The 13,923-nt window shown below is 41.6% G+C and overlaps 1 protein-coding gene across 2 annotated transcripts in view; it reads left to right on the top strand.

The window, feature by feature from the left end:
- CDK18 (cyclin dependent kinase 18) overlaps window positions 1–13,923 on the top strand; it is a 133,284-nt gene that overhangs the window by 101,585 nt on the left and 17,776 nt on the right. For both annotated transcript variants that reach the window (XM_075853796.1, XM_075853795.1), the window contains 3 exons: window positions 5,661–5,789; window positions 6,545–6,601; window positions 10,157–10,271. In XM_075853796.1, the coding sequence (XP_075709911.1) occupies window positions 5,661–5,789; window positions 6,545–6,601; window positions 10,157–10,271 (301 nt within the window). The remainder of the gene's footprint in view (window positions 1–5,660; window positions 5,790–6,544; window positions 6,602–10,156; window positions 10,272–13,923) is intronic.

A 13,923-nucleotide genomic window follows, 5' to 3' on the forward strand; every position in this document is an offset into this window, starting at 1 on the left:
TAATAAAGTTTAAAAAAATACAAGGACATGAAAAAAATATTTTATTGAAATAAAAAAAACACACAACCCTCATTAACCATTTTATTGAGAATAAAAAAAGCCGTCATCGAAGTAGTCCTCGAATCTGACGTAGTCCAACGACCGAACCTGTAAAAAAACACACACACAAAAATTTTTTGTAACACATAAAAAAGCAAAACAATTATTATTCTTACATTTCCTGGGTCCAGCACTGGAGCCGCAATGTCAGCGACCTGGGCCCTATATCTAAGCCTATCATGTGTGATACTGTCTGTGAAGCTACTGTATCTAATCCTATCCATAAAATGCAAAGAAGAACCGCACCACAATTTGAAAAATCACCTCTATCAAAGGTTTCGTGTGTGCAAGCCAATAGACCGCGACCAATAGTCCAAATTTAGGAATTCAAAAAATAGGCAGCACTCCACAACATGGTAGTCAAAAAAGTGAAAAACGTTTATTCACCCATATTCAAGATTGCTACGTTTCAGTCCTAGTCCGGACCTTTCTCTAATCCCATCCATAGCTATAGGGTCAGAGTGCTACAGATATGCTGTCTCATATATATATATATATATATATATATATATATATATATATATATATATATATGCACACATACATATACATACACGCACACACATTTGGGGGGGTGAACATATGTTACTGCATGGCACTGTCTACAAGGGGGATGTATGGCAGGGGGACTGTGTGTGGAACTATACAGGGGGGCTGTGACATTATATACAGGGGGCATTGTGTGGGGAACTCTCTACAGGTGTCTTTGATTAGAGCCCTGTGACATAACTTTGCTTGGGGCCCCAGAAATGACAAATTTGCCCCTGAGGGTTAGTACAAGGATGCTTACTGCTGGGGCCCTGTATCTAAGGCTAAATTCACACGAGCATGACAGATTTACAAAAAACGCGTGTAAATCTGGTCATGTGCATTGCGTTTTTGCATCAGTGTGCTTTGCGTTGCATGTTTTTTTTCACGCACTTGCAAGCACTTTTTTTTGCCCCAATGTAATTTATGCGTTAAATACGGACAGCACACGGATGTCGTCCGTGTGCTGTCCGTGGTTTTAATGCACCCATTGACTTCAATGGGCGACTAGGTGGGTGACAACGCTCCAATATAGGACATGCAGTGAGTTTCACGCAACTGACGCGCGCTGTGTGAAAACTCATGCATGTGTGAATAGCCCCATTGAAATCAACGGGTCCGTATGCTGGGCGTTATTTCAACGCACAGCACACAAATGAGATTCTCTGGAAGTATTATAAGTCTTTTGGAGAAGCAACCAGCCAATCACAGAGCTCCTAACTAATGAGCCTGTGAGGGAAGAGTGAGATAGTGGAGTGAGAAAGGAAAATGCATGCTGAGCTAATCTCTGCAGTGGGAGACATCTAATTCCTAAAGAACACGGTGTACAGAGACATATTGCCCAGGGCAGAGGCGTAGCTAGGTTCTCCAGCACCCGGGGCAAAGATTCAGTTTAGCGCCCCCCCCCCCCCCCCCCCACCACCAACCTCTCTCCCGACATCTCCTTCCCCCTCGCCATGTTTGTTTTCTCTACCAATCGACGTGTCATTTATTTTTATGTAACGCGAGCATAAAAACATTTGTACATTTTACAAGCAATATGGTTCTATACACAACACCATAACCAAGCTCAGTACATATATACAGCCCCAGAAGCAAGCTCACTACATATATACAACACCAGCACAAATACAGCTCAATTTAGTGCAACCCCTGCCGTATAGGTGTGTACGGCGTAAAACTACAGCTCCCAGCATGGCCCAAACAATGATAAGGATATGCTGGGAGATGGCGTTTCACAAAAAATAAATCCTATCATAATCACACCACCCATCATCTCGCTGCAGATCATACAGTGACTACAGTACTGATTAGAGGCAGAATAAACATTTACATTAAGTGACTCACCGGTGACGTCTCAGATTCTAGTTCTTTTTCTCCATCCGGTCCAGACCTCTATGGTGGCTTCTCCCGGTCACAGCCCATTTCTGCAGTTTGCCGCTCACATGTCTTCAGCTTCTCACTTTTCCAACATTTTTGCACCTATAAATAAATATAAAGTTATCATTATACCACACACTACGCCCCTAAATATAATAGCGCCATACACTGCACCTCTAATTATAATAGCACCATACACCGTGTCACACACAAACACACTGTGCCCCCTGTAGATAGTGCCTGCCATAGAGCCCCCTGTATATAGTGCCTGCCATAGAGCCCCTGCAGATAGTGCCCCCATATAGACCACCCCTGTATATAGTGTCCCACAAATAACTCCCCCTATAGTGCTCTACAGATAGCCCACCCCTGTATATAGCCCCCCTGTATATAGTACTCTACAGATAGCCCAACCATGTATGTAGCCCCCCTGTAGATATAGCCCACCCCTGTATATAGTGCTCCACATATAGTCCACCCCTGTATATAGTGTTTCACAGATAGCTCACCGCTGTATATAGCCCCCCTTGTACATATAGTCCACCCCTGTATATAGTGCTCCACTAGATCGTCCACCCCTGTATATAGTGCTCCACAGATAGCCCACCCTTGTATATAGTATATACAGGGGTGGGCTATCTGTGGAGCACTATATACAGGGGTGGACTATATGTACAAGGGGGCTATATACAGGGGTGGGCTTTCTGTGGACCACTATAGGGGGAGCTATTTGTGGGATACTATATACAGGGGTGGGCTATATCTACAGGGGGACTATATCTACAGGGGGACTATATCTACAGGGGGACTATATCTACCGGGGGGCTATATCTACAGGGGTGGGCTATCTACAGGGGGACCATATCTACAGGGGGACCATATCTACAGGGGGACCATATCTACAGGGGGACCATATCTACAGGGCTGGGCTATATCTACAGGGGTGGGCTATATCTACAGGGGTGGGCTATATCTACAGGGGTGGGCTATATACAGGGGTGGGCTATATACAGGGGTGGGCTATATCTACAGGGGGGGCTATATCTACAGGGGTGGGCTATATCTACAGGGGTGGGCTATACTATATACCCCCCTGTAGCTATAGCCCACCCCTGTATATGGTGCTCCATAGATAGCCCACCCCAGTATATAGCCCCCCTGTAGATATAGTCCCCCTGTATATAGCCCACCCCCTGTAGATATGGTCGCCCTGTAGATAGCCCACCCCAGTATATAGCCCCCCTGTAGATATAGTCCCCCTGTATATAGCCCACCCCCTGTAGATATAGCCCCCTTGTAGATATAGTCCCCCTGTAGATATAGTCCCCCCGCAGATACAGCCACACACTTCTATTACAGTTAAAAAATATATATATCCAAACTCACCTTATTCCCGCTCCCACGCCGTCCGGCAGCCATGGAGACCTGCGCTCTTCTGCGCAGGTCTCCAGGGGGTTGAACACAGCGTCTATGAAAGGCGCTGATTGGCTGGGCAGGATGACTTTCCCTGTCAGTCAGTCAGCGTCTTTCATCGACGGAAGCGTCACTGGTACAAAAGGTACCAGTTGCTTCATTCGTGGAAAGGCGCTGAATGGCCGGGTACAATTATAGTGCAGGAGGAGCTGCGCCTGGGGCACGTGCCCCGCCTGCCCCCCCTAGCTACGCCCCTGCCCAGGGAGTAGAGAAATCTAACAGAGAGAGAGAAAGAGTTACAGCTGAACTGTTAGAGAAGCAAAGACCTGTTGGCTGAACACTAATCTGAGCAAAGAAGAAAGGAACCTCATGAGCCTGCCTGTACTCCATGCTACATCCAGCCTGCCTGTACAATACTTTCACTGCAAGTTCATCTAAGTAAAGTAAGTTGGATTTTCTAAGTTACCCCCCTGTTTCTCTGGATTCATTTACTGGCGAGGGAAGATATCAGCTTCAGTCCATCCACCCCTGCACCTCTCCATATCTGTGAACTTTGTTATATTCTGCCCTGGGTTATCATCACAGCCCTGCATCCTTGGAGCTCATCCCCAGGTTACATATATATAACTGGCGTCACAACAAATCTATCCAAGTTCTATTTCCCTTTGACCTCCTTACCCTGCACCAGACTGGGGAGCAGTATCTGAAGTGGCCACCGTGGAGGGATAGTTACAACCGCCAGCACATCACCGTGACAAGCGTCGGCTTATCCTCACTCCTTACTCCCAGTTCTGAGATATTGCACATGTATCTAAGCCTATCATGTATGATACTGTATGCTGAGACAATACATCCAGTACTGTCCCGCAGTGTATCTATATGGGCCTTAGTCTTATAGATATGCTATCTCCGATATATATGTAAATAAATATTTTTTTTTGGGGGGGGGGGTAAATATATGTCTCGGGGCTTGTGCCCCTGATCTTTTAAGACCCTGGCAACGCCCCTGTCCCGATCTATCACATATAAAGAAGCAGCAGAAACATGGGGGAGGTCATACAGCAGTAATGCGCAATGAAGCTGTGAACCAGCACTAGGGTGATATTTAACACTTACTAGAAAGCTGCTAAAGCATCTCTGTGTCTCTCTCTCTGCCTCTCTCTCTCGCTCTGCATAGACTTTTATGGGCAGCTGTAACCCGATCCTTCAGTGAGCTAATAGTCCATCTCCTCTTGAGGATCAGGAAAAAGCAGTAAATTCAGAGTGAGTGAACAATTAGGAGGGGGAGGAAAGGAGCCTGAGAAGTGAAAAAAGAGGCATTTTTCTCTAATAAATCACTTGTAGTATTGATTTATGTAAACTTTGGCAAAAAAAAATTACCATTTAAAGCCAAAATCAGCTACAGCATTAAGGGGTTTATATGAACTAAATGGACCCGAGTTATGCGGAAACTTTATTTACATGATACATAATTTCAATGTTTACAATGAAAAAAAGTCACTCTTTTGGGGTTAAGGGCTATTTATACACATACAGATTATTCTGACTAATGGAACTGACCTGGACTGAACGATTATTATTAACTATCGTAAAAACAGTTCTCATTTTACATGATTTCCCAGCTTTCAACCGGTTTCACACAAAGTAGACCTTACATACGCACACTCACTAACCTGTGAGGGTAGGTTGATAAAACGGGGATACTGGAGTATTTAGACATAGTCAGACTAGCCGAGATCAGTAACAGAAGTCAGGCAGAACCGGTTTGCAGTACCATGGAGCAAATAGGAACATAGTCAAACAATTCAGGGGTCAGGTAATGGAGGTCAGGCAGCAAACAGGAAAACCAATGCGCAAGTCAAAACAGGGTTAGAACCACTATAACGGGTCTAGAAGCCAGTCAGAAGCATCCCCAAAGAGTGCACCCTTGACTATGATTGGCCACCTCGCATTCCCCCCCTCCCCTGGCATCTCTAGCCCGGACAAGTTCATTAAACCTTGTAGTGATTTGCAGCATTGCCAAAATCTCTGTATTTTTAATTTGTCACGACAGACTTTGGGACATAGTGGTCATTGAAAACACAGTATGGCCCTTATACTTTCTCTTGTTGTAGCTTGGCCCTCAAGCATTTCTTGTACTACCAAAGTCTGCTTCTTTAGTTTTAAAAAAATTATTATGGTCTCTTTTTTTTGTCTATGCCGTGTTTAAATGATATTACATGCTTGTATTTCCTCACTAGCATGTTGGCAAACCATTCTCTCTACCTGTGGACCTCCGTTTACCGCCTGAGCTCCTGGACAAACTACAAATGAATAGTCCAGATGACTTTCCAAAGCAAGAAAGTCGAATGTCAAGAAGAGCATCCTTGGTTAGTGCTAACACAGTTGGTAAACTATATATTTCATAATTTCATTTGAGATACCAGTGCATCGTAAAATAGTATTCGCTAATAATATTCGCCAATGTTATTTTTTTTTATATAGTTCATGCTAGTAGGTGAAAAGCAGCAAGTAGATTTGAAAAGTCATATTTTTGTTTGTGTTGCATATTTAAATTAAGTGGGAATTTGTTTTGTGTTATTCTATATTTGTTCCCTGAGGTGTTTTTTTTTTTTATTGGAGGCCCTCAACTCTCTCTTCACAGCATGAAAGGGTATGCATCATAGTAGAGTAAATTTAGTGACACTTGCAGCCCTCCCCAGATAGCCCAGACATCTCCCTCTGTTATTTGTCAGCTGTCTACACTCTTCCTCTTGACATTGCCTGTGTGAAAGCTGCTTATCTTGGTCAGGCAGCACAATATACCTGTCATCCTTGCCTATTAGAGATATAATGAGGTGATAACATTCAGTTTTCTGCAGGAAGAAATGTTGATGTTTTTTTCAACAGTCGGTAATGCAGCCTGTTTGACTACTAGGTCTCAGGAAATGTGAAAGTATATTTCATAAATAATTTTTATATGGATAGACATGACAAAAGAAAAGTATTTGCGTTCCTAGTCTATTATGTGATATATTAAATTCCTTTATGTAACTCAGCTAACTTGCCACAGTGAATTAGATAGCATAATGTAACTTTCCATGATGCTAGCCAAGATGTATACTAATCTGCATGTTGCTTACAGTCAGATATTGGATTTGGAAAACTGGAAACATATGTGAAGTTGGATAAACTGGGAGAGGTGAGCGTAAATCCCTATTTTCTTTATTCATGTTTCCTAAAATTTTGCAGTCTGTATTTTCTTAGAGAGAATCTACCTTTTAGTATATTTCTATGGAGTTGCATCAACCGATATTTGAAGGCATGTCATTTATATCTATTCTTAGTTCAGAAAAGATATACCATACACAAAGGTATAGATTTGCCATGACTGGCTTGCTGACATTGTGAAGGATGAGAGAACTACAATATCAATCATCTTTTGTGGCAGAAAAGAATGAAAACAAAAAAATCGACAAAAGCTGGTTAAATTATAAAATGAACTGTCCATATGCCTCCCTTCATGTGGATGTGATTATGTCTTCAATTCTATTTTAGAGAATTCAGCTGTGGCTCACATATTTGCGTGCAATAAACCGGAAGGTGATCTCTTTACAGGAGTATGTGAAAACCTTTCAATATTAAAAAGCACCTCCAGCGTAGAGAGACTGTGGCGGAAACGCTTTTTGTTATTGATGAACTGTAAAAGAACTGGGCAACAGTAATAATTCACATTCTCTTCTTTTTCCCAGAGATACCATCAGCAAACTATATACTACAGTCTGCAATCTATGTAGTCTGTAATATGCGAATGAGATGATGCCATCTATAGCAAACAAGTCTATAGACTGAGAGTTTAAAGGCTATAGAAACTTGACACAATTTTTTTTTTATATGCTTCCTAAATGCAAAATTAAGCAACTATCTAAATAATCTTTATTGAAAATATCCTACCATTTTGCTCCTGTAGTGTCTGTGCAACTCCTGCACATAGCTAGCTGTGATGCTGCTTCTGAAACAGCTCCTGAGCACAGTCGGATCAGGGTTTATGTCATCTATCTTCTTCACTGAGAGCCTGAGCTCTGTGCTTTACCCCTCACTCCTCTCAGAGTAGCATAGTGTAAGGTCAGTGTTAGAGATACCAGCAGGCTGGGGGAGAATGTTGTACACAGCAGAGCAGGTTATTTCAGAGTGTAGAGAGGGAGGACAACACCCATGGCAGAGTCTTCAGGGAGGAGGGAGGAATCACATACTTCTCAGCATCAGTGTCTGCACAATTGAAAAAAGATCATAAAGGGACTGTGTGTAACGTCCACGGCCGCGGACCGTCGTTCTTACCTGCCCCTGGCGGCCATGGACGAGTGAGTGCTGGGTGGCATCTCCCTCCTGAGAGACGCTGGCACTCACTTCCGCATCACTGCAATGGTTCCCGTAGTGTGCGCACGTGCTCACGTCCCGCCTTAAAGGGCCAGTGCACACACATGAGTAAGATCTGTAATTAGCCCATGATCACCCTGGACTATAAAAAGGGCTCTGCCCTTTTAATCATTGCCTGAGCGTTGTTGTGTTTATCCATGTTAATCTTAGCAAATGGTCCCTTAGTGTTATCCTGTTCCCGTTGTTCCCGTGCTATATATGTTCCTGTGCCTTAACCTGTAGGAGTCGTGTTGTGCCACCGGTCATGCTTGCTGATATACACCATGTGTAGTGTCTACAAGTTCATCTGTGCCGAGCCTCCATTACTGTCTGGACTATTACTATTGTACTAGGACTGTGGTTTGACCAGTTGCTACTCCGCTACGGCGGTGCGGCCTAGTGGGTCCACATACCCACGGATCGTGACACTGTGTCAGTACCTACAGAAAGGGAAAGCAGTACAGGAATAAATCTGTGCTAGTTCATGAGAACTAGCAAAGGCATCAGCATTCTGAATTCACAGAACACATGTCCAGCATGTATTACTGGGAGGGAGTGGGACATACCCAAAGTTTAAAACTAGGAGCCGATTGTAAACTTTATATCAGAGTGCATAAAAATCAATGAGGTGGAGATTGCAGCCTAAAACTTAGTGCAACTTATTTACCTCAATGTAACCACTAACATATATAAAAATCATTTGAATTCCTAATAGCTATCCTGTTGTATTTTCAGCACTCCCGCTGCAAGAAATTGTCTTAACACTTTTTCTATCAGGAAATTGTTGTTTATGCAATTTCCATATATTTTATGCAAAGAACCACACAGCTGTCGTTATCCCTTAACCTCTTAATGACCGCCGATACGCCTTCTCACGGCGGTCATTAAGGGGCTTTATTCTAGGCCACCGCCTTTTCAAGGCAGCCTAATCAAAGTCCTGCATGGATGTCCTGTGCAGGCAGGAGCGGGTGCTCGGCTGTCTTATGACAGCCGTTTTCCTGCTCCAACGCTAGCGATCGAAGGTTCCTTTGATCGCAACCGTTCAACCCTTCATTAGCGACCACTGCATCTCAGTAGTTTACAGAGGGAGGGAGCTCCCTCTGTTACCCATTTGTGGGCCGAAAATGTGATCGATGTGTTGCCATGGTAGCCTGACCTGGCTATATTCCTTTTAGGCCGTGCCAGAGGCACGTCCTAATAGATTGCCTGTCAATTTTGTACTGACAGGCAATAATGCTTTGGTATACTAAGTATACCAAAGCTTTATATAAGCGATCAAAAGATCGCACAGTTAACTCCCTAGTGGGACTGAAAAAATAATTAATGTGAAATAAAAATAATTAATAAAGGTACACATAAATTATTTTTTTTCCATAAAAAGTGGTTTTCTTTAGTAAAAGTGTAAAAAATAAACAAAAACTACTCATATATGGTATTGCCGCAATTGTAATCGCCCAAAAAATAAAGTTAGCATATTATTTAAACCACAAGGTGAATGCTGTACAAAAAAACAACGGCAGAATTTTTTGCACCCCCCCCCAACAAAAATAATAATAAAGGTTAATCAATAAGTCCCATGTACCCCAAAATGGTAGCAATGAAGTTCCACAAAAAACATGCCCTCATATGGCGACATCGACGAAAAAATAAAAAAGTTATGGCTCTTGGAAAGCGACGATGCAAAGTTTTAGTTGAAAAGTGTTTTTATTCTGCAAAAGTAGTAAAACATAAAAAAAAACATGCATATTTGGTATCGCCGTAATCGTACCGACCCATAGAATAAAGGTAACATGTTATTTACGCAGCATTGTGAACGGTGTAAATTTCAAATGCGTAGAACCATGACTAAATTGCTGGTTTTTTTATATTCCCCTTCAAAAAAAAGTTCATAAAAGTTAATCCAAAATTCCACATACTCCAAAGTGGTGCCATTGAAAGACACAACTCATCCTGCAAAAAACAAGTCCACATACAGCCATGTTGACGGAAAATAAAAAAGTTATAGCACTTTGATGGAAAAACGAAAAAAAAAATAGCTTGGTCATTAAAGCCCAAAATGCACGCAGGGGGAAGGGGTTAAAAAAAAACACTATACTTAAATTCGTAAGCTTATTAAATTGTAGACTAATGCAGTTCACACATATGTATATAAATATATATATGTTTCTAGATGTTCTAAAAACTGGAGATATGCAAGATAAAGATATGGACATGGGGGCAGACCTTTTTCTAAATTCCTGTTAGTGATCACATTGAAGAACTTGGTTTGTGCATCATGATATATTTATAGAAGAAAACAACATGCTACAAGTACATCTCGTTCTTTGAAACTCTGCTTTAGGGTACATATGCCACTGTGTTCAAGGGACGAAGCAAGCTCACGGAGAATTTGGTGGCCCTGAAGGAAATCCGACTGGAGCATGAAGAAGGAGCACCATGCACGGCGATCAGAGAAGGTATGACATGGGAAAAGGGGGAATTAGATAAGGATGATAGTTGTGATGGTTAATGTAATAACTGCTATATAATATTTACAGGCAAAGTGCATTGTAGTTCCTGTAAATGTTACCATTGGGATGTGGTGGTAATGTATGCAAATAGTGAATGTGCACCAACTTTCTACATTTTTAAATTTTTGCAAATGCTGTATTATATGGTAATACATATAATAAAAATAGAAAAAAAATCACTTCAGGATTATGTTTAAAATATGATAGCTACTATCGCATGCAAACCACAACTTAAATAGCATTTCCCTTGAATTTCATTTGTAAATATAAGTCTTTGGTAGTTATTTTCTGTTAAGTTGTTAAAAGTGATGTGTAGACATCTTTTAGTATTGGTTTCTGGGAAAGTTATATGGCAATTAATGTGGCTTACTTTGCTATTGCTGGGGACAACTTTTATGACATTCTCTAGGTCTATATATCAAAAACCGTATGTGGCAACAGGACAGCCTGAAGCAATAGGGAGGTTATGGAGATAAACAGAAATACAATAAAAATGTAAAGACATATACTACAAATAAAGTAAGCGTATGTTACAAATGCATATGTTTTTGTAAGTTTAAAAACGTATACGTCGTCGTATACCACAAACGTGCACAAAACGAGATGGGAACTGAGCCTTAGTTAAACCGTCAGTTCCCTAATAAACATAATTTTACAGCTTACATATACAGTGAATATAATATACATTAAAAAACAGGCTATTCTCACATTGAGCCGAATTTACAATTTAGGTAAGTTTACACAAGGCAGATTTATTGCAGAAATTTCAGTTCCATTCATGCGAATGGGGTTTGCAGAAATCCATGTGCAGGCTGCAGACGCATGGTACTAAATTTCAGTTGCAGAATCTTCTGCAACTAATCTGTCGTGTGTGAACTTAGCCTTCTGCTGACTACTGAGCTCAAATCTACTAGTATACCTTGCTTGTCCAGTGCCTGTAAAGTTTGCTCTGGTGGTTTGCATTATATGTCTTTATACTAGTCACTGTACAGTCTATCGCCAATCCAGTCATTGGGTTCCAATGTTGTTCAGCTCTGGACTTCAAAATACATATACAAAAACAGTATAGAGATAGCAGTGCAGTGTACTTACAGATTTACTCCTAACTTTTACGTTGATGTTGATATAAATTGTAAAATGTTGTGCCAGGATAAACACATGCTTTAAGCATGATGTGTGACTGAACCATATCAGGTACTGCCTTTCAAGGAAAAGATAAAATACCCTGTTTCCTGCCCAGTATAATTATGATTTATTTTTTAATTGAGTTCCTTTAAGGCCGGGTTCCCACGTACCATAAATGCTGTGGAATTTCTGTAACGGAATTCTGTGTGGAAAATCTGCAGAGAAGTAAATGAGATTTATAAAATCTCATGCTCACACTGCGGGAAAAAAAGTGAAAACGTTCAGAAATTTACCTGCGGTGCGGATTTTAAATCTGCAGTATGTCAATTTATGCTGCGTTTTCATTGCTATTCTGTTTCGGGTTTTCCCCATTGAATAAAACCTGCAACAAATAACCAAGCGTTGCGACTTTTGCGGCGGAAAAGCTGCAACTTCACTGCAAAAGTCACAACACTTGGCTATTTGTTGTGGGTTTTACAAAGCTCACAACTCAGAAAATAAAAAAGCTTTTATTGGTTTAAAATGACTAAAAAAGCTTATACTTACCACCTGGACGTTGTCATAGCGACGCTTTCTTCTGTTCTTCTTCCAGGCCAGTCTCCTGGGATGATGTTTCATCCCATGTGAATGCTGCAGCGGTCACATGGGCTGCAGCCTCTTCCCAGGAGGCCGTACTTCACAGACAACGGAGGGACGTGTCACCATGACTACGGCCTGGGGTAAGTATAAACTTTTTTCTAGCGCTGCTCTCCGCAGCAGATATTCCGTCTGAAAAACTGCACCACAATGTGGTGCGGTTTTTCGAATGCAATGTGTTGCGGATTCTAGGTCGAATACACTGCGTAGTTCTACACAGCATGTCAGATCCGTGGGAACCCGGCCTATGGCTGCACGTAGACGTAAACCTGCACGCAGGTTTTTTTAATGCAGTTTTTGAAGGAAAAATCAGGAGCGGCTCATTAAGGGATTGAAAGTATAAGGGTATGTTCACACGGCCTATTTTCAGATATTTTTCGGGCCGAAAAATGGCCGAAAAATCGGAAGCAGAACGCCTCCAAACTTCTGCCCATTGATTTTAATGGGAAAAACTGCGTTCTGTTCCGATGGGCCGGTTTTTTTAAGCGGCTATTTTGAAAAATGGCCACGTAAAAAAATGGGCGTGAAAAAGAAGTGCAGGTCACTTCTTGGGACGTTTTTTGAGCCGTTTTCCATTGACTATTGAAAACAGCTCCAAAAATGGCCGTAAAAAACGCAGCGAAAAATGCCGGGAAAATCGCGAGTGGCATAAAAAACATCTGAAAATCAGGAGCTGTTTTCCCTTGAAAACAGCTCCGTATTTTGAGACGTTTTTGAGTTTGTGTGTGAACATACCCTAAAGGGGAGAAACAACTTCTCTACTTATATAAATCCAATGCGTGTTTTGGCTTTAAAAACTGCATCAAAAAACCTAAACAAAACATGCACATATACAGGCAGCCTAAGGGTATATTCACAAAGTGCAGTTTTGGGAGCCACAACCAGGAGCAGTTTAAAAAAAAAGAGGAGAAGTAGAATCTTTTCCCTATAGTCCCTTTATGATCCATTTCTGGTTTAGGCCTCCTTCACATATAGATAAAGCACATTTTAAAACTCTTAAAATGTAAAAGCGTTTTTTATCGTGTTTTTGGTGGCATTACTTACTTAAAGAGGCTCTGTCACCACATTATAAGTGCCCTGTCTCCTACATAAGGAGAGGGGCGCTATAATGTAGGTGAGAGTAATGCTTTTTATTTAAAAAAAACGATCTTTTTTCACAACGTTAGGAGCGATTTTGGTTTATGCTAATGAGCTTTCTTAATGCCCAAGTGGGCGTACTTTTACTTTCGACCAAGTGGGCGTTGTACAGAGGAGTGCATGACGCTGACCAATCGGCATCATGCACTCCTCTCCATTCATTTACACTGCACTAGCGATATAGTTATATCGCTATGTGCAACCTCATACACAAGCCCTAACATTACTACAGTGTCCTGATAATGAATACACATGACCATCCAGCCTGGACGTCATGTGTACTCAGAATCCTGACACTTCTGAATCTTTTTTGTGAGATTCCGGCAAGTGAAACGAAATCTCGTTTAGCTCCGTAATCTCGCGAGATTTCGTTTCACTTGCCGGAATATCACAAAAAAGAGTCAGAAGTGTCAGGATTCTGAGTACACTTGACGTCCAGGCTGGATGGTCATGTGTATTCATTATCAGGACACTGTAGTAATGTTAGGGTATGTGTATGAGGCTGCACATAGCGATATATCTATATCGCTAGTGCAGTGTAAATGAATGGAGAGGAGTGCATGATGCCGATTGGTCAGTGGCATGCACTCCTCTGTACAACGCCCACTTGGTCGAAAGTAAAAATACGCCCACTTGGGCATTAAGAAAGCTCATTAGCATAAACCAAAATCGCTCCTAACGTTGTGAAAATAGATCGTTT

This window comes from Rhinoderma darwinii, chromosome 2 (genome assembly GCF_050947455.1).
Source record: "Rhinoderma darwinii isolate aRhiDar2 chromosome 2, aRhiDar2.hap1, whole genome shotgun sequence".
In the NCBI taxonomy this organism is placed as follows: Eukaryota; Metazoa; Chordata; class Amphibia; order Anura; family Rhinodermatidae; genus Rhinoderma; species Rhinoderma darwinii.